Raw genomic sequence first — 21,317 nt, 5'->3', positions numbered from 1 at the left:
ATAAAACACAATTCTCCAAATCTCTTCTTTTACAAGTGATATTATAGATTATTCTGGTATGATAGGTGTCTAACATTCTAATGTGCATCCGAGCGCAAATATAAAAGACAGAAGGTAAAACAATGATCGGCTTCAGAGGAACGCGGATGGAATTTTTATGAAGGGATTTCTAGATGTCTTGGGGAGTGACTTTATATATCTGAACATCGTTTCAGTTCCCACCCGAATAATCTGGATTAGCTTTTCCGGATAAACATCGAAGATTGAAGCTCTCGCTAGAATCTATTGTCAGTTTGCCTTAATTATTATTCCTTTCTTCTACTAACTTTCTTGTGTGGGATGGAATTAAGCCAAAGACTTTGCGAAAGTCCTTTAATTTACACGGCAAATAGAATCACATCATATCGTCGGTAAATATCCATTCGTAATGAGAATTTTTTGTTTGTTTGTTTATAATTTTTGCACTTAACACTACGACGAAAAATTGCGTTATAATTTAAAATTCGGAAAATTTCGTTAAGAATGTATAAAACAATTTCCCCACCTCCAGACGTTCAACTAAAAGAGTTTAAAAATGTTACGCTTGTTACGGTAATGGGTAACTCTTTGGTGTATGACATTTTAATGTAAAAATATTTAAATTTTAATAATTGTATTATTAATAATGCCATTTAAAATGTTAAACTTAGCTGTGAACTGAACTGTGATGTTTAAGTAAAAAACTATCCTAAATTGTTTTAAAGACTAGTGACTATTGATTGAATTTATATTTATTTATCAAGTTGGATTTCATTTTTTAATATGAAAAATGTGAATTACTAAAAATTTTGTTTCAAAGTTATTATTCAAAATCTTGTTGTTGAATTGAATTGAACATATAAGCGCCCATTACCTGCTGTTACATCGAATCGAACAACGATATTGAAATTCTTGTTTTCTATATCCGAGTCCCGAAAATAACTGATGGCAGATCTCCAACAAAAAGTACCCTAAAATTTACTCAAACAGGTAGGAAAAAAAGGGAATTAGAATAAGTGTAATAAATATACAAGAGTTCTAATCAAGAAACTCGACAGACTTTGAGAGATTTTTATACAATCATTTGTTATAATTATTAAAAATTATGTCACTCTACAAACACTCCAATATGTTTGCAAGTTTAACGTATTAATGTATTCCAGAAATACAATATTTTTATCTATAGTAAACAATACATTCAGGCTTTCGAGTGACAGCTACAAGTTGCAAGTTTTGATAGCAGGACTTTATGTTCTCCACCTCGTAATAAGGCAAACCACATCAGATGCCTTTGAACGTGTTTTGGAAATACACGATTCGTCGGAATCCAAGTTCTTTGCAAAATTCGCAATATTGCAATATCAATATCAAAGTCCATAAATACCATTTTAGATTTTAGAAGTCACATTTCCCACAACAAATGCAGCAATTGGATTAAAAAGGCATTTCTTACAAATCACAAACGCATTTTTAAAAACCTATGGTTATTTAATGGGTTTTGTGTAATGAATTTCTGTGTACAAGTATGTGAATTAAATCGGTAGCAAAATCCGGCCGATGTACATCACTATGTTCAAGTCCACCACATACTCTTTCATATTTTAAATTAACTACTCTTATATTTTTGGTTTATTGACTCTTTTTAGGCATTTAATAAAATTGTTTCGCTAAGGTTTCTAATTACTTATTTGTTAATTACAGCCTTTAAAGTGTACTTTGTGGAGTTAGTGGAGATAATTTACTCGGCTATCCAAAGTTCGTGTTGAATTTCTAAAAGCGATAACGCAATTTGACGGGGATTGGTTTAATTCGCTGATCCGCCGCCCCTTATGGAAACGAATATTCGGCAAATACGCTAAGAATATCGGGTAACGCGATCAGCCTTCGATATCGTGGATTTCGTTTCGAATTTTTATTGATTATTAAACTCCAAAACAGTTTCGCATATTGTAATGCCAACTTCATATAAGCTGACTCGAGGATACATAGTGTATTCCCAGAATTGGGTACTGAACAACATTATTGGAGAACTGGAGAGCAATGCGAACAATTGGTTTAAAAACAATTATTTGAAATTGAATACGGACAAAGCTCAAAAGATATTGTTTTCGCTAGATAAATACAACAACGGCGAACGGAAGTCGGCTAAATTACTTGGCTTTACACTTGGTAGTTGACTTGACTGCAAAGATCATATTTTATCTCTTAAGCGAAAACTAGCTTAGAAATATTAGGGAGAGCCTAGACCCAAATGCCCTAATGATGGTGTATTATGCTTTATTTCATTCCCACATATCATATGGAACAATATTGGGGGGGAAACTCTGTCAATGCTGTTCAAATATTCAGGATGCAGAAAAGGGCTATAAGAATTCTTGCTGGGGCTATGCACAATGAACACTGTACTCCATATTTTAAAAAATATAAGATAGTGACACTGCCCTGTATCTATATTCCCCACAATCTTTTAGAAATTAACAAATATACTATAATATATTTGAAGGTGTGTCTCATAGTTATCCAACACGTGCAAAAAATCTTATAAGAGTTCCAAAGCACAGACTTGTTACATCAGACAAAAATTCTTTAAACATTAACTTGTAAAATATGCTGCCAGATAGGTACAGACATATGGCTTTTGAGGTATTCGAAACTAATGTTAAAGTGTTCTTATCGAAAATTGTTTCTATAGTGTGGACGAGTACTCCAACAAAATAAAAAAACTAAATTAAAATCCTTGGGTTACTGAAATGTGCGAAGATCTTAGCATACTATCTTGCACTTTCTGTACGATTTTTATACTCCGTGTTAGTGTTGTTGAGCTTTACATTTGGAATTGTTCACTATTGTGTTATTTATAAAATACTTTTGTTTACACCTTTATACTTTTTACATTTTGTTTTTGTATTTTACCTTAAATTGACTGGCTGCAATTGTATTATTTTATATACTATATGTGGTTAACAAAATTCTTCTTCTTCTCTTCTTCTTGAACCGAATTTTTGAGTTAATTTTAAGAAAACAATTTATAACTACAAACGTATCTGTTAGACGTCTTACTTTTTGGTAAAGTTTTCAGAAAAATTCTTTTTTATATTATCTGACAAACTTCTTCTTATATTAGGCCTCCACCATCTGTTCCTGTTGGTTTTAGTTGGGCTGATATTTGGGGCTCATTCTGCTAACATGCTGGTTTCACTTCCTTCTTCTCTGTTTACCCACCGCACAATATCCCAAACATTACAAAAATCTTTTATTTAACCATTCGGCCCTCTGTCAAGCAATATTGTCTCTGCTATTGATCTCAACGTTTCATTTTTGTGGTCCTTAAAATCCTCGTTGTTTTCGCTGTATCGGGTCTTGTCTCGATGCAATATGTCAATAGGCCTAACACATGTCTGGGCTTTATCTTTCCAGATGACATCCCCTAAGCACCCCTATGTGTTAACTGCTTTGTTGGCGTGCTTGAGTGCTGTTGCTTTTATGTCACCGTGTAGAACACACAATTTTTATCAGTTTCATTGAGACCTTGTCCCGCATGTTTTGCTTTCTGTATAATTTTGTCCATCATTATGGTGAATAATAGAGGGCTTAGGCTATTTCCTATTCGTATACGAGATTTTATATTTCTAGTGTTAGCTTGTTCTATATTTTTATTTTATTTTTGGTGCTTGTGTTGGTCAAAATCATAGTTAGCAATTTGAGCCTTGTATTGAGCAACGTTATGGAATAGTAGTTACTAAGATCATTCTTATTTCCCGTGTTGGTGTTGTAATACTTTATTTCCATAGGTCTGATAAATATGTTCATATCCAATGTCTTTTGCAATTGGACATGCAAATTTTTTTATTAATGTGGCCCCTCCATATTTCAAAAGTCAATTATTAAAATGTAATTTTGTAATATCGATATCTAGTTCTTCCGGGGTAATTTCTATACTTCGGTCATCGACCTTCTCTCTGTTCTTCCTGCTGAGAAGATGTAATACCTTCACAACTGTAAAGTTCCTTGATTTTCGCTGACCATTTGTCTCCTATTTCATTCCAGTTTTTATATTCATTAATCGACCTTTTTCTCCCTTAAACCTCCTTGATAAACGGTGTCCTCAACGATGGAGTTGATATGGTATTTTGTATCGCTGTATTTCTGGTAATTCTAAAAAACGATTTTATATATCTTTGTGAAATTTTGTAAATGCAACCTGTTAATCAAGCGGCATTTTTCGGCATTTTTGCATCGCATATTTTTGAAGAAAAATATTATGCGCCACTGACATTTTTCCAGGTGATTCTTCGGCTATTCTAAAAATTGTTCCCTGCGTTTTTCTCTTCAGGTGCTCCTTGATAAATATCATTAAATAAAAAATGGTCATATTTCTGAACAGCTATCGACCCAATCATTCCCGTGACAAGATACAAATTTAATAAAAGCGGTTAATGAATATCAACGGGAAAGTTGATGAATATCAAAGCATTATTCAATTTAGAAAATGACATCGTCGCTCAGATTTAAAACGCGATTATGCCGATGGACAAATTGACGTCACATTTACGTACCCGCACTTAAGCTTTAGTCATATCCATCGACGAAATTTTGTTTCTATAATAATAAATTTCAAATATGAACTGAAAAAATGGCTGTTTTAAAACAATTTTGTACTGTTGAGGTTCACCGAATGTTATTTTGCGAATATGTGAAGTAAAATTGTTGACAAGCTATGGAATGACACTGACTAAAAAACAAATAAAGGAAAAACTGGGAACTAGCTTCTTACTTCTCTTAATAAATTTTCAAATGAAAGGTTGTACCACTCTCGAAATTATAATAATCGTGACTCCCTTAAGTAACTTTCGGTATTATATTTGCTCATCTTTATCTTGCTTTCTGGATTTTGGGTTTAGGTGGACGAGGGGATCGAGGCAATGCTATGCTGCTGGCTCCAGCAACTGCAAGAATTTGGCGGCCCCGAAGTCGATAAGCCGGACCTGTTGCAGGGTTCGGGAGCAACAAGGACTCCCTTGAGATCAAACTCGAGCCCTAATCTAGCCAAACAGATCATCGTTGACCCTAGAGTAAGGTACAATGTAAGTGGTTAATAATCTTGTTCCTTCCTTGAATAAAATTGACATCGTTAATAACAGACACAATTTTGATCCGTTATGCATTTGGAACTTTGAGATTTTTTAAAATTTTTTATTGAAATTATGTCTTGGTAAATCAGAACAAGTGCCAATTTAAGGCTGTATACGACAAAATTACACCTACTTTTACGTATTTTGAAACCATTGGCCTAGTCTTATGGGAGCTGAAATAGCATAATTGTTTACTTCGTTACTCAAGAACTTGCCTCTGCAGGAGATATTAAAAAGCAATTTGATTTCTGTTTCGCTTTGTAGGAAATGAATAATTTTAATTTCGAATAAAACGTAAAAGGAGGGGACCAAGAAAACTCTTTGAGCGGCTACTAAAAATTCTCCTCTTCAGGCAAAAAAGGAATTAATTGCTTTTAAATTGGGACTTAAATGAATTTTTGGATGAATTTCATTTTTTTGTGTTGCCAAAACGTCCTTAGCAAATTTGTTGATCAATTTTTATTTGTCACTGAATTATTTAAAATTTAAATATAAGTCGAGGATCCCATTTCTTTGTAAAATATACGTCAATAAATTTTGAGCATTTTTTTGCAATTTCTGAATTTGCCCTTTTTGCTCTATCCTCCCTCACAAGTTCATTTCCTTGGAAATTTCTTATTACCCGAGGCTAACAGCAAATTGTTAATTTGAATTGCACACGGAGGTTGCTCAAAATCAAATTAATTTCCGCAGTAGCGAATTCACACGCTCAGGATTAATAACCAACTTTCCGTTAGACGAGCTTGAAAGTTCGCGAAGTAATATCCAAGTCCGTTTAATTTAAAGTTAATTTTCGTACGTTTTTTTTGCAATCTAAAGCAATTTAGCGGGCCGCGAAATTTAAATTGCCATCCGCTTCGATTAACAAAACTGCTTAATATTTTTTAACAAATTTTTGAAGTTGTAAACTTGAGAAAGTATGGTGCCATATTTACAAAAAAATCTAATAGCTATATTAAGAGGGAAATAAAATTATTAAGTAAAGTAATAAGATTAAAAATGAAAGTTGTACAGATTGGTGAGATAAGAATGTAAATGCGTGTCTCGTTGTTACTGAACTGGCCAAAAAGGGCCACCTTAAACTTTTAAATTAATGAAACTAACAAAAAAAAAACTTTTTAATAAAATATTTAGGTAATTTTCGTTTGAGACTTTTTAACGTATCTGAACGGATTTGAAAAAAAAATTGTCTTGTTGAAAATTTCCAGGCATCCAATCTCACTTGTGTTATGCCTAAATCTTAGTGAAGCCACTAGAATGTGCATTTTGATATAAATTCAATAACATGATGAATTTTTTAAAATAAAAGTGGAATTATATCTTAATAGGCTGCTGAAAACCGAATCTCAATATCTTATTCCAAGCCTAAAATATCTAAAAAACATAATCATCAAGATTCAATGAAAAAATTTCCTAATTTTAATTTTGAAATCAGAAATGACAAAAGACAATCATGTGGAATGTTGTCTTCCTCTGCCAATTGCTGTGGCAGCAGTTTGCATTCTTGCCTGACCACTGTCTATTGACATTGACATAGATTTATAGTGCAATTGAAGGACTCAACCATAGATGAGGAAACGATGCATTTCAGAGAGATGATTTTTACAATTTGACAATGATTTAAACGACAACAAAAACTTTACATAAATAAATAAAACCACCTTTATTTTAAGTTTGGCGAGGGTCATCTTATTTGTTAGTTCAATCGAGCATGTAACAAGACATACAAAACTTCGGTATACTAATTTTATATTACAATACGTTAACTAAAAACTTAAGATACAAAATATATATGCAGGTATATAAATAGACTATAAAAATTAAAAAAAAAATCTGATAATATCACTTCTTACTTCTTACCTAAGTGCTTTTCCAAGAATTCTGGTTAATCTGAAGATATTCATGAAGCAACCTAAAGTTTTTGGTTTCTTGGATTTCATAATTTTGACCATTTCGTACTGGAGTATTAAAACGAGTTCCGTTGAAGTGAAGTCATTTTTTCCAATGAATGTGTTGCGATTTTATTATTTGAAATTGAAGAAAATAAGCAAAAGTTGGGTTCTTCTATGCTTGATATTGCTAATGATTGATTTTTTCTTTTGTAAATAAAATACGAGAATTTTGTACATTTTGCAATTTATATTTCCTCCAAGCAGGACCGACAGGCAATTTAGATGACTCAGAACTAGTGCTTCAGACAGAGTGTTTTTAACTTAAAGTTCAGAATATTTTTACTTTTATAGATGTTGCTGAGATTAATATAAAGCCTTTTTAAGAAGGTTTGATACTTGTACATGCAAATTAACCTTTTTATAAAATACTACATACGAGGTGTGTTCGAAAAGTTAAGAATTTTCTAATTAGGCGGCTACGTACATTCGATTTTCGATATTTTTTTGTTATGTTGGTACCCATATCCCTAATATATGTTCACAATTTCAGTCAGTTTGCACGTTTACTTTTTTTGTGAGACAGACATAAAAAATGGAAAAACGAATTTGCATAAAATTTTGTGTAAAAAATGAAATACAATTCACTTGAAATGTTGACAATGTTGAATCTACTTTGAGCAAAAAAAAATATTTATAAGTGGTACAAGCTGTTACCAGATGGCCGAGAATTGAAACAAATGGTGTTGAAAAATCGTCGAATCGCTATTAGAGAAGCGCTTGAAGACGCCGGCATCTCCATGGGCCGTTTATCAGAAAAATTTGTTCCGAAACTGCTTAATTTTGAACAAAAGGACCGTCGAAGGAACATCGCTCAACACGCTGTTAAACGACGTCAATGATGATCCCGATAGATGCTCAAAAAGTACATAAGGTCAACGGAAGTACCCAGAATCGAGAAGACCGGAAAAAGTATGTGAAATTAGATCAAATGTTACTGTTTTCTTTTATTACTACATCAAGAGTTCTTACCACAAGGTCCTACTGTATTTCTTTGAAGTTATGCGCCATGTGTGAGACCAATAGGAAGAAAACGTCCGGAATTGTGGGAAAACAGTTCATGGATTTTACATCCCAATAATCTACCTGCTCACTGTCTAAATTTTTGACCAAAAACAAAACCAGAATCATACCTCAGCCACCACATTCACCGGATGCCACTTTTTCCTCTTCCCAAAACTTAAGAAACCCATCAAATGAAGGAAGTTTGGAACGATTGAGAAGATAAATAAAAAATTGAACTAAGAACTCATGGCTATACTAGGAGTACGTCGAGGATTAAAAAAAACGTTTGCACAAGTGTATTATATCTGGGGGATTAGTTTGAGCGGGACAACATTAGTTTTGAGAGTCAAATATATTTTTTTTGGTAAAACTTAAAAGTCACCTTACTTTTAGAACACTCTTCGTATATAAAGGTTATATTCTTCAACAGTGAGAAATTTTCACTGTATAGAATACTAAAAGCGAATTGAAAATATTTTAACAATTCGTGCCATCAATATTTTCCCAACCCTACGATTTCGCGAGGGAATATTTGAAAGAAACCCGAGGGATTGTTTCAGGGTGATTTGGTACAAATGAAACCAGTGCCTTCAAACGGCGGCAACGGCTGCGAGCTCAAAGCCAAATCAATCGAATTACTGGTTCTCTTGCACGGTCTGCGTCACGAGAATTTAAACCCCTTGATAGGGTGCTTAGCCGAACCCCCGACGGCGGCGTTAGTATCCGAGTACTGCTCCAGGGGATCTCTTCAGGACGTCTTGCAGCAGGACGATATTAAATTGGACTGGTCGTTTCGGTTGAGTCTGTTGACCGACTTAGTAAGGGTAAGACGGAAGAAGGACACTTTATGTTTATGTGTTATTAGGAAAATATATAGAAGTAAATTGTAAACCAGAACCTTATCGATAAAAATGGTACTTATTTTCCCATTTTAAAAGTTAAAGGACTTACACTCTACAATTTATGCAGACATCCCCCGAAACTGATAAAGGGTGATTCAAAACGAGCGTGGGGTGTGAAAGGGCAGTTAAATTAATTGATTTTCATAATAAAGGCAAAAAAATCAGACCATTCGCTTGAGAATATCTCAACGTGAAAAATATTATTGGGCATATGGTTTTTGATTTCATGCTTGAGTCCCATCAAATTTCGTGGTTTGTTCTCGTAGACTTGTGACTTAATGTAACCACATAAAAAAGTTACATGATCGATGGGTAGACTTGGTCTCCTCTCAACAACATAAGTCGGTCTGGAATCTTCTCACTTCGGAGTTCAATTTTTTCAGCTGAAGTGTGGCACGCTGGAACCAGAAAATCTCAATGATCATTTAATGCAATAGAGGAAATCAGGGAGTATTGCTCTGTAACGAACTCCATTAAGAGCGACTACGTTTCCTTCTTTGTTTTCAAAATGATCCGATCAGCCATTTACTCCAAATTCCAATTCCAATCCAAATCCAAAACTCTTTGATGATGCATTTCTTGTTCTTAAATTACTGTTGAATTCTCAGACATCTTCAATTTTGCTTATTAACAAAGCCATTGAGCTGAAAATGCGCTTCACGTCACTTCACATTTTGACAGAAAACATAATCACTGTACAATTCCTTGACAATATAAAACCTCAACGTAAAAACGATGCTACCAACAATAAAAAACAAAATGGCTGCCCTTTCAAATTCGGCGTTCTTTTTGAATCGCTAATTATAATTAATAGTGCCTTTTCAATCTTTTATACGTATGAACTATGAAATTCTCAAAAGAAACAGAGTTCAGACTATACCCTGTGTAACCTGCGTTAATGTCCAGAATAATAATTACAATTACTGCTTAGATGTTACTAAAAATTGGGTTACTGATAACCGCAACTTACAGAAATTTAAGATAGCGTTCTTTCAGTTTTCGCATTGTTGCGTATTGTGCAGTTTTCTTTTCTGCCTTTACGAGGGGTGATCAATTCGTTGCAACGCCAAGAGTTGTAACGAATTGTAAAAGGGAGATCATGAAGACGCATCTAATTAGATTCGTGTAGAATAGATGGATTTAATTGAATAGCGAATTTATTATTTGAAAAAAAAAACGAATTCTGATTATATATTATTAGAATATCAACTTATAAATTTCTATTTTCTTATTGCTTAATAAAATATATATAAAATTTTGCCATTTTACTTAAAAACAATGAATGGAAAATAAAATAAAAATAAATAATTTCGCTTCAGATTTATGTACATTTGTAGACATTTCTTAATATTATATTCTTTAACATGATATTGAGATTAATTTGTTTATTTGGTATTCACTGATTATCAGGCAAATTTGATGGTAAAACAAGTTCGCACCCCAAAATATAAAGATACAAAACATTCAATATAAAAATCTATAGGGGATAACAGTTATGTTCAACTTGTTTCAAATCCAAACATAGCATTGCTTCTTCATTTTGTAAAGTTTGATGTTTTTGTGGTTGCATATATCAGGAAAACACTTACAATTTCATTCTACTTTAATCCAGTTTCCATTTTTAGATTTTTTGTGTCGGCTGCATCTAGATTCAAATTATATTGGTACCGCACGAAACAGGCTCTTGTGTCGGTAAATATTTAAATTTTCAAAGCGTTCGAATAGACTGCAAACAGGAAAATATCCGTTAAGGGATTTAGCGCACAAAATTATGAACTATATTTAAACGCATTGGTCGATAAAACACAAAGTTCTGTTGCAATAAAATATTACGTTTCAACACTAGTTGCCTCATATAATGATGCGGCTTATAATCGACAAATTTGTAATAATAATAATAAAAATATAATGAGGCTCTAAAAATATTAAAATACTAACTTTTTGTCTGTCTTTTTAACTCTTGAAAATAATGTAGTAATATTGAGTACAAAAAAATTATTACATCCAGAAGGTCGAATTTGACTCCCAAATTTGCAATTGTAGATTCTAGCGATATTTCTTTGCAAGATTGTGGAAGTCAATAGTATCTTATGACCAATATTCACAATATTCACTACTATACAATTCTAATACATGATCAAATCTTACAAAATATAACGAATCCCAAGAGAAAATGAAATTGATGACGTTGTGGTAATGACAAATTGTTTCAAAAGATTTTTTTCCGAAGTACCAAAGATAACGTCAACTTTTTTAGGTATTATTGTGAGGCCAATTGCGCCAATCTCTTACTGTTTTCAACATCCCAAGTGTAACCGAATGATGTTCAAAATTAAAACTGGAATAAATATTGCGTGTAATTGCGTTTAACTTCAAAGTTAGTTTACAACAACGAATGCATAGTGTAAGCTTTATTGCAGGGCATGAAATACCTGCATTCCACACAAATCCGTGTCCACGGATGTTTAACATCGAGGAATTGTGTAATTGACGCCCGTTGGGTGTTGAAAGTGACCGACTATGGACTCCCAGCATTCTACGAAGCTCAAGGAATTCAGCCACCTAACAAAACAGCTAGGGGTAAGCGTATTTGTACCGGTTTTTTGTTTATATTTTACACCCTATCTTCATGGTCACCCATAAGAGATACAAAAAAAAAGCAAATATACGCCAGTTTTTATAATTTTTATAGAGTAATAAAAAAATAATTTTTTACTGATTTAAACATATGCGACATTTCATGCATTAGTTTTGGAAACATAGGGGTTCAAAATTTCTTTACGATATTTATTTCTTAAAAACATAATTGTTTTCCACGACAAAGGTAGTCGCCATGAATAAGCAAATTTGTTTCGTTCTCAACTCGCAATTATTATTTATGAGGCTAGTGCCGAGTTCCTTGATAAAGCCGAATGGTGTGTCGCCACTCGTCACACTTTCTATATATTCTTGGAAACTTGGAAAAACACTTTAAGGGCGTCGCTACGTTATATTTCTCTTAATAATGAGGTCCAACATTAATGATTAAAGTTGTTCAGTATGTTGATCAAGCCTTCGAAATATTTGCTAGTAATATGCCACAAGAAACTGCTAAAAACGCACGGAAATGATCATATAGATAATTTCATAAAACGTTTAGCAGGTATACGCTTCCATAGCCACTCAAACGAAGCTCGAAATAGATGTGCTTGTCCGCGTACCATATTTTGAAGTTCTCAAAAGAGGGTACAGTCTGTCTCAATTTTCATAGTATTGGCTTCGACGGACCTTCACCAACGATGTTATTACGTATTGTTATTGGGTAAAGCCATTAACAAAAAAATTATTCTTACTTGGGTGACAAGACAGGCGTGGGCCAGGCAAATTTCTTTCTTTCTGATATATTTCTTGAGTGTTGACCATTTGCGGTAGTCTTGACTAATAATTTTAACTGTGCGTTTCGAAAAAGTTATTTTACGAGAATATAACAATGTCCCGTCAAAATCATTTGACGTTTGATACAAAACGGGTTGTGAAAAATGAGTATGAATCTTTAATCAGTAAAGGACTTGTTCAACAAAAAGCTTTAAAGGATATTACAAAAGATTAAAAGATATTGTTAATCGTGGAGAATTGATTTTTAAACTCACTGTGTAGACAATAGTGACCAAGACCTAGAAGGAAATATATTGTCTTTATCAAAGCGAAGTTGCTGCTAGCTTAGATAAACTGAAAAAGAAGCTAGAAGAAGATGAAACTGTGTACCTTCAAATAAAGGAAAATGTATCACCATAATACACAGATTTATCCCAAACTGCTTGCTGTTGCCTGAAATAAATATAAAGGATTCTAGCTTGGATTAACAGTGTTATTGTAGTTGATAACGCAAGCTTCCACAGCCGTCTGTTACGCAAAATACCAGCCTTATCGAGTTCAAAAATTCCAGAAATTTTTGTTAGAAAATGATATTTATGAAACAGAATTAGATTTAGACATTTACAATAAAAATAGATATGAATTTATTGTATGTATTTTATATTTTTTAATATTTATATCATTGTTTTTCCTCACTGTAATTTAATAAGATTATAAACAATAAATAAACAAACAAAATTATATTATTACCAAAAACTTTGAGAGTCCGTCTCCACTGTTCTGTCCTTTAATACCTACCGGACCCCAGTATTATCGCCGTTGGCAGGTAACTTCCATAATTGCAGACTATACCTGTTCTTGTACCTGTTTCAATACAGTGCCATACAGATTATACCTGTTCCTGTACATGCTTCTATACAGAGCCATTCGTGCTCTGTAGGAATACCCACTTTATATGGTGCTCAAGGTGATACCAATTCTGTCCTTTTTCATCTTAAGGACACCAATTTTTGTATTTTACAAAATTGTTAATTTACTTTGTCGTCTATGTATTACAATCAAATGGAGAATATCGGCAATCAATCCTTTCGCAGGTCATTCGCGTCGTGCGCTATTTGAAACTTGGCTTTCTATTTCCGCTTATGTGACAAAATCCAATATCGCCAGTTTAGGGACTTAAGTAATCTCAAGTCGACTCATTAACGCCCTAATTAAACTCCGTTCTGTCACTCGGCGATCGGCAGATTGCCGGAATGTTTTGTAGATAATTAATCGCGGTTCCAGTAGTAACCCTGATTAATTACAATTGCCGACCCAGTTAACGGCGTTAAAGATTACGAACCAATGAATAAAATAGCGCCGTTTAAGCTAAATTGTATACATCGCGGAAATGAATATGAGGTGTAGCCGTTGGTATTAATTTTATCATTTCATTCGGTGTTCTCTTTCCTCTCCGTTCTTAGCCTGGAATATTTTTTTGTAATTAAAAATATATTTTGCTTTAAAGACGATTATTTTTTTCTGCATTGTGCAGCAGCTATAAGTACTCAACAATAATGTTATGTTTTATGTGCTCTAAATTATCAATCGAGTACAGCTGCCGATAATAATATTCTTGAGCGTTTTTTCAAATAATTCGACTTCGTTAGTTTATTCTTAATTCTCGATAGGTACTGTCGAATCCCAAACTTCCTTTAATTTTAGACTTCCTAAAAAATCTCGTTTTCGATGCCAGATATATACAGTGTGTCCCACTTAAGCACTCTTTGTTTATCGTTTGATTTTGATTTTTTTGGAAAGGTCTCTGGAAATTGTACTAAAACCTTGTTTTGCATATTGGTTCAGCTTAAAGTCATGGCCAACTAAGACAAAAGAGAGAGAAGAGAAAAGTACTATTAGGGATTTAAAAAACAAATAAATTGGCAACGAATTCTTATTCAGAAGTACTTAGAAATCAACTATACCAATTTTTACGCTTAAGGCGTATATGTATATCGTTATGTGTCTTATTACATCAACCTGAAGTCGTGGCTAAGTAGAACTAATTTATGAGAATAAAGTGTCAACGAATTCTTATTCATGATTATATAAAAAATAACTAATTTCCATGAAGTATGAATACAGGGTGCTCGAAATATCGTTGGCCCCTCGCTTAAGCATTACTCCTGTGTAATGTTTGTTATGTTATTATTTTTGATAATTCTTTTTTGCTGGACAGATCTTACTAAAGGGAAATGAAACGGTTTTTTCGTACAGCATCTCCCAAAGTCATGGCTAACTAACAAAGTTTTTTGAAGCTGAAAATAGAGAAGTATTTTTAGAGATTTTTTTAAATTGAAAATGGCAACAGATTTTTGTTCAGGACTACCTAAAAGTAGCCAGGTCAATGACCAAAGTTTTTAATGTTTTAAAAAAATAATTATTGTAAATTTTGTAAATTGTAATTGTACAAATTTTAATTATACAAATTTCAAAAATAATAATAAATGAGACTTTTTAAAGGACATTTATTTTTTAGTATCATCCTAAAACAACAGCAGTAACAAATCTTAGCATTCGAAAGATGTAAACGAAATTAAAATATAAATTAGCCAGTGAATTTGACTGTCGAATATTCGCATCTCCATGGTTTCGCTCCTCTTGAAAAACAAAGAAGAAAATATAATATTTTCAGTATTAGATAATAATAATAATAAAAATAATTAAAAAATACAGCGCTTGTAAAGTCTGTTTAGCTCATATTTAATCTTCTCTAATCATATTTAATTTTAAGAAAATCGTTACTGAAATCTATTCTAGAGGAGTGATGCTTAAGCGGGGCTCTCGCGATATTTTGCGCACCCTGTATTCGTACTTCATGAAAATTAGTATAGTTAGGTTTTCTGTAGTTCTGAATAAGAATTCGTCGACACTTTATTTGACATCAAAAATTAGTCCCACTTAGCCATGATTTCAGGTTGATGTAATAAGAGACATAAGGTTTTAGTGCGTTTTTGAGAGATCTTTCCAACAAAATAAATTTTCAAAATCAAACCGTAATCAAAGCGGGGCTCCAACGATATTTCAAACACCCATTGAAAAATTATAAAAATTGGTATAGCTGGCTTCTAAGTACTCCTGAATAAGAATTCATTGCCAATTTATATTTTACTCCTCTCTTCTCTCTCTTTTGTCAAAAAGTTTCAGTTGGCCATGACTGTAAGTTGAAGCAATCAGCGAAACAAGGTTTTAGTGCATTTTTCCGAGACCTATCCAACAACAAAAAATTATCAAAATCGAACCATAAACAAATATTTTAAAAGGGTGTACAGCTCTCAGGTGGGACACACTGTATGAATAATATTTTAATAATGCCTTCGAGCAAGCGATTCTTTATTCCGTTTGTTGTAATGCATAAAATGGATGGCGTAACTCAACCTAGATTACTCAACCATTATTTCAGTCTCTTGACTTACTGGCACTTTAGCTTTTTATGTTGGGTAGACCACGCCTGGAATAGAAATAGCGGGAAAGATGGATTGGTAGAAGTTTTTGAACAGCCCTTTTTCAACTGCGGCAAGACATATACAATTACCAACCAAAATTTCTCGAAGTATTAGAAAAATAACTTCTGTAGTACAATGAATGAAATACTTAAACAACTTTATTAAGCATAAAAGTGTTTTAAATCTACCATTCTTCTCTAAAAGGATAATCCTTGTGGCCGATGGCGTCGATAAATGGCATGGTTCTATAATTGCAATCCAGGGAATTCAAAACTTCCATGTCCTCGTCTGATATTTGAAAATCCCACACGTCAATGTTATGAGCAATTCGCTCCTTGGTAACAGATTTTACCAGAACAATACAGCCCCTCTGAATTCCATAACGTATCAGTACTTGGGGTGCTGATTTGTTGTGTTTCTGTGCTATTCCTTTGATAATTGGATCGTCCATTATGACAGGATCCGAGGGCTTAACCCCCGGCCTAGCCGGAGCTCCTAGCGGGCTATAAGCAGTAACTACCATTTTGTAGGATTTGCAAAATTCAACGAGCCTTGTCTGAGGTAGGTAAGGATGTATCTCTATCTGGTTCGTTACCGGTTTGACCGCCGATACACGGTTCAGTCGTTCCAACTGCTTCCAGTTAAAGTTTGAGACCCCTATGGATTTCGTTAATCCTTTCCTGTTCAGTTTCTCCATCTCCTTCCATGTGTCAACGTAATCCGCGTTGCTTAACGCGAGCTTCCTGTTGTTATCGATCGGAAACAAATCGCCGTCTTCTTTAAAAGCAAACGGCCAGTGAATGAGGTACAAATCCAGATAATCCAGACATAAATTTGTTAAGCTAGTCTTAAGCGCGGGTTCTACTAGATCCGGCCTGTGCATCGTGTTCCACAATTTGCTGACTATATACAAATCTTCCCTTTTAACGGTTCCATCTTCAATCTTCGCTTTTATGGCTTCTCCTACTTCAGTTTCGTTTCTGTAGATGAGGGCGCAATCAATATGACGGTAACCGGCAGTGATTGCTTCCTTCACAGCTTCTCCCACTACGTTCTTCTTCGCTTGCCATGTCCCGAAACCCAGTACCGGACACGTCTGTCCATTGTGAAACGTTACTTTTGGTACCTTTTCGGCAAAATTGAATAGGAGCTTGCTTAAACGGACCATTTGGCGTATCGAATGACGTTTTGCATCACAACGTGTCGGTGCCTTTGTTGGGGAAACCTAGTTGATTGATAGGATTTATTGGCAATAGCGTATCTGTAGAATTGTATTATGGATTGGTAGTACCTAGTAGCTAACTTACCTATTATAAAAATCCGAAAATGTATTTAGCAAACAAGGAACAATGAAGTTTGAATTCCTTTTTACTATTAGGCAATCCAAACTATGTGATCAAAGTTGACCATCTAGGACAAACAATTGTAGTAGATCAGGTAGACAATCATTTGTGTGGTGAGTTTTGAAGTGCAATTTGGGCATTAGGTCAATATTGACAAAAAAATATTACAAGAAAATTCACGATATTTGTGAAAGGTAATATTAAAAAATTGTAAAATAGTTGGTGTTTTTTACCTTATGAAATGTTTTTGTTTTTGAAGATATCAGATAAAACTACAATTAGTAAATGGTTTAGATCCATTTCTTTTAGACTTCGATATTTTAGATTACTCAATTAATGGAGTTCCACCAGTTACTTAGTTTACGGACCAGATGAATGAATCACTCTGAATCTGAATCTAAATTAGTTAGCGAAAAGTGGCTTCAAATAGCTTCTTCTGCAGGCCGATTAGTGTTTTGTGAGTGTTGTATGGGAGGATTAAATGCCCATATTTATTAAATTGTGATTATATTATGATTATATTGTTAACATCGACGAGTATTTTAAATTGAAAATTTTATTGCCTTTTTCAAAATAAATGTTTGAAAACAAACAATATTTATCGCCGAATATATTCTTTAAATAAAGAATTTATCCGAATTGAGAATTTTGGCATCAAAATTCAAAAATTGCTCTTCAGTATTATGCCGAAGTCATAACTCCAGAATTCTTGAGTAAATTCTTCACCCATGAAATTGGAGCTCTCGAAGTTACTAATTATTGCATCTCTAACTGGGTTGACAATGGTAAACACATGATTCAATGTGAGCAAGAAACATGTAGAACAAAATGGTTTCATTTTGAATGTGTAAATTTAGAAACTGTTGGTATTGCAACCAATGTTCTGATTCAAAATAGACTTTTTAAAATAAAACATTTTTTATTAAAACTATAGTTTGTTTTGTTTTGATATGCCAAATTTTTAAAGTGTGGATTTAGTGTTTATAACTTTATAAGGATGAAGATCAACTGATTAAAGCAACTTAATGCTGTGGTACTCCTTTATGGTTTATGGTTTAAAATATCAACAAATGAACCACACTATATTCAAAGCCAGTAGAATATTTCCATTTGTTTATATTTTATGTATCATCCATTAAAGCATATGGATATTGCTCTTTCCTCTTTGTTAGATTCCTTTGAGTAGATTTTCCAGTAGGGTAATTCTTATCTTTTCTAAAATATGTACTAGAACCTCCATCGATTTCAGTTTTTTTAGTTGTTTGTTCTTTTGGCAATTCGACGTAAATCATGCAATTTTCTCTAAGATTTTTTCCAATTGATATTTTTTTTCGAAAGCCCGTTGTTTCGTATCTTATTTTTCAATATTTGGCACGTAACTTGCTCTCAAGATAAACTCAATATTGTTCACGTATAAGAGGATTCAGTTTCACCCAGAATTTCGCTACACAGATGTTTGCCTAAAATAAGTACGCTACATGGAAGCTGCAATCGATAAGATCGGGAATCTGCAATAAAGAAACCAAAGTGTTGGGCAATTGAAATTTATCGCGGGAAAACTTTTACATTTTCCTTCTCAGGAGAGTAATGATTATATCTAACTTTCCCGCAATTTTCTCGAAAATCGTCCCGGTGGATGCTTGCAAGCGGATGTTTAAGATCTTGTGGGAAAAATCAAATTTACCTCTTCGCTGAAATAAAAGTCTAGAGCAAAATAAAAGGTTTTAGAAAATTTGAAAACTATTGTGTTTATTAACATTAAGAGGATTAAATATTCAAAGTTCGTTAGTGGTTTGACTCGTCATTTTTGTTGTCGTTTTAGAACTTCTATGGACTGCACCTGAGTTACTAAGACATACTAGTCTGCGAAAAAAGGGCACCCAACCTGGTGACGTCTACTCTTTTGGTGTCATTCTTCAGGAGGTTGTCGTTAGGGGAGAGCCTTTCTGCATGCTAGCGCTTACACCAGAAGGTTAGTATCTTTATTTATCACCTGTTATACTTTTGGCATGTGATGAAACAAGTAATTTTTTTTTTCATCCAGAAATTATTGAAAAAGTGAAACGGCCGCCACCTTTAATTCGGCCTTCCGTCAGTAAGGGCGCAGCCCCACCAGAAGCCATCAATATTATGCGTCAATGCTGGGCCGAGCAAGCCGAGCTTCGCCCAGACTTCAACGCAGTTTACGACCAATTTAAAAAACTCAACCACGGCAGAAAGGTAAACATCGTGGATACCATGTTCCAGATGTTGGAGAAGTATTCCAACAATTTGGAGGAGTTGATTAGGGAGCGGACGGAGCAGCTGGATATCGAGAAGAAGAAAACGGAGCAGTTGCTGAACAGAATGTTACCCAGGTAAGATGAAAATTGGATTTAAAACTACCGAACCATTATATTTCATAACAAAACCGCCAAAATTTAACCATTGAAAAATATTTGACGACATAATTGTTGCTGATAAACACGTTATAAATGATGTATTATTGTGAAATTTGTTTTAAACCTTATTCATATCGCTGTGGTCCTTACTTTTGGTATATACAGTTGTAGTTTCATGGTTCCGAAAGCGCTATTTTCAAATGCTCCGGAAACATGGATCACACGAATTCATCAATCATTTAACTGAAATTTAACTTGAATTCTTTGAAGGAGAGCGCATTAATTTCGGTGCAACGACCTCCTCGAATATCGATTCAGAAAGACCTAATATTTTCGAGAAGTTATCCAATATTCTAAGCCGTCCTTTTCATAAAACTCATACCGGACATTTCTCGTAAAAAGTTTGCGAAGCAAGGCGGTCCTTTTCATGTTCTCCCTCGCCGAAAAACGCCACTAATAAAATGCCAAGCCTCCCCGAGAAGAAAAAAATGTTTGAAGCGGGTTGTTTCCAAAGGTTTTATATAAAGTCTCCGGAATACACCATCTGCATTACCGTAATTGCCCGGGCATGACTTCCGTTGTAAAGGAATTAAAGGGAAGTTATTACATTTTTGTGGGCAAATCACGCCCACTAAAGAAAACGTTTTTTTGTTTCGAAACTAAATGTCTAAAAGAAATCACCAGGATCAAAGTTAGGCTTTTTACATGAGGACTAGCACTAGATGAAGATGAAGATGCAGAAGAGCAGAGTGGTTCCGGGGCGGGACGATTCTGCGTCGATAACATTTTCTGCCTGAAACAACTAGCCGAAAAAATTGTAACTTGCTCGAGAGAATTACACCTTATATTTATAGACCTCAAGAAGGTATTTGATACCGTGCCCATAAATAAGTCATGGGATGCTTTGAAACAGTTCTATTATAACACGAAAAGCTTAGTAAAAATTGGAAAAGAAACTTCTCAAGAAATTTTGGTAAATAAAGACTTTATTTAAAGTTTATGATGGAAAATGCATTAATATGGATGTAATGATGAACAGAGAGTCCATCTATGGTCTATTATTTGCAGATGATCAGGTAATATTAACAGAAGATGAGGACGATATAAACTATATGTTTAGAAAGCTTGTAGAAGAATACAAGAAGCGGGGCCTGGAAATAATTATGGATAAAACCCGGCATATGGCTATTGGAATAAACGGACAAGATTGTCACACTGATGTGGGAACTATTAAACATACAAACCAATATAAGTTCTTAGGAGTGGTTATAACATCAGACGGAAGAGACAAAGTGGACATACAAAACAAAATTAATAAAGGAAAAATTGTTATACGTCAATTACATTCAGTGTTATGGAATGACTTCATTTCCCAAAAAAATAAGAGAAGTACAATTACATGTGGATCAGAGGTTTGGAAAATGTCAAAAGTTATGAAAGGAAAGGTAGCTTCTACAGAAATCCTGTATTTCTGTAAAACCGCATTAATGGACAAAATCAAAATGACGAAATTTTGAACAGAATGAATGTAGAAAAGATACTATTAGATACTATTGAAGAAAAGCAACTAATGTGGTTTGGACATATGAGTCGAATGAGCGAAGACAGAATACCCAAAAAATATTATGACCGGGGGGCACCACAAAGAAGGAAAAGAGGGAGACTACGGAAAAGCTGGAAGCCAGGAATTGATGAAGCTATGCAAAAGAGGAGACTCACATTTACAGCGTGGAGGTTGGGATGCGGTA

General features: G+C 33.9%; 2 protein-coding genes across 3 annotated transcripts in view; one reads left to right on the top strand and one right to left on the bottom strand.

The window, feature by feature from the left end:
• Positions 1 to 21,317, top strand: part of LOC132696079 (retinal guanylyl cyclase 2) — a 134,853-nt gene that overhangs the window by 77,801 nt on the left and 35,735 nt on the right. For both annotated transcript variants that reach the window (XM_060660659.1, XM_060660658.1), the window contains exons 8-12: positions 4,920 to 5,102; positions 8,665 to 8,928; positions 11,427 to 11,586; positions 19,011 to 19,160; positions 19,233 to 19,545. In XM_060660659.1, the coding sequence (XP_060516642.1) occupies positions 4,920 to 5,102; positions 8,665 to 8,928; positions 11,427 to 11,586; positions 19,011 to 19,160; positions 19,233 to 19,545 (1,070 nt within the window). The remainder of the gene's footprint in view (positions 1 to 4,919; positions 5,103 to 8,664; positions 8,929 to 11,426; positions 11,587 to 19,010; positions 19,161 to 19,232; positions 19,546 to 21,317) is intronic.
• LOC132696081 (aldo-keto reductase family 1 member B7-like) lies at positions 16,030 to 17,018 on the bottom strand. The gene has a single exon (XM_060660661.1). The coding sequence runs from the start codon at positions 17,011 to 17,013 to the stop codon at positions 16,030 to 16,032; it is 984 nt and encodes a 327-aa protein (XP_060516644.1). The 5' UTR covers positions 17,014 to 17,018.

The sequence above is a fragment of the Cylas formicarius genome, unplaced genomic scaffold (genome assembly GCF_029955315.1).
Source record: "Cylas formicarius isolate icCylForm1 unplaced genomic scaffold, icCylForm1.1 PGA_scaffold_1__22_contigs__length_36826433, whole genome shotgun sequence".
In the NCBI taxonomy this organism is placed as follows: Eukaryota; Metazoa; Arthropoda; class Insecta; order Coleoptera; family Brentidae; genus Cylas; species Cylas formicarius.
The sequence above is the reverse complement of the archived record's forward strand: the minus strand, read 5'-3'. Positions and strand labels throughout refer to the sequence as shown.

What these genes read in the sequence shown, in the direction of transcription:
- LOC132696081 (XM_060660661.1), bottom strand. Translation starts at nt 17,013, where the DNA reads ATGGTCCGTTTAAGCAAGCTCCTATTCAATTTTGCCGAAAAGGTACCA.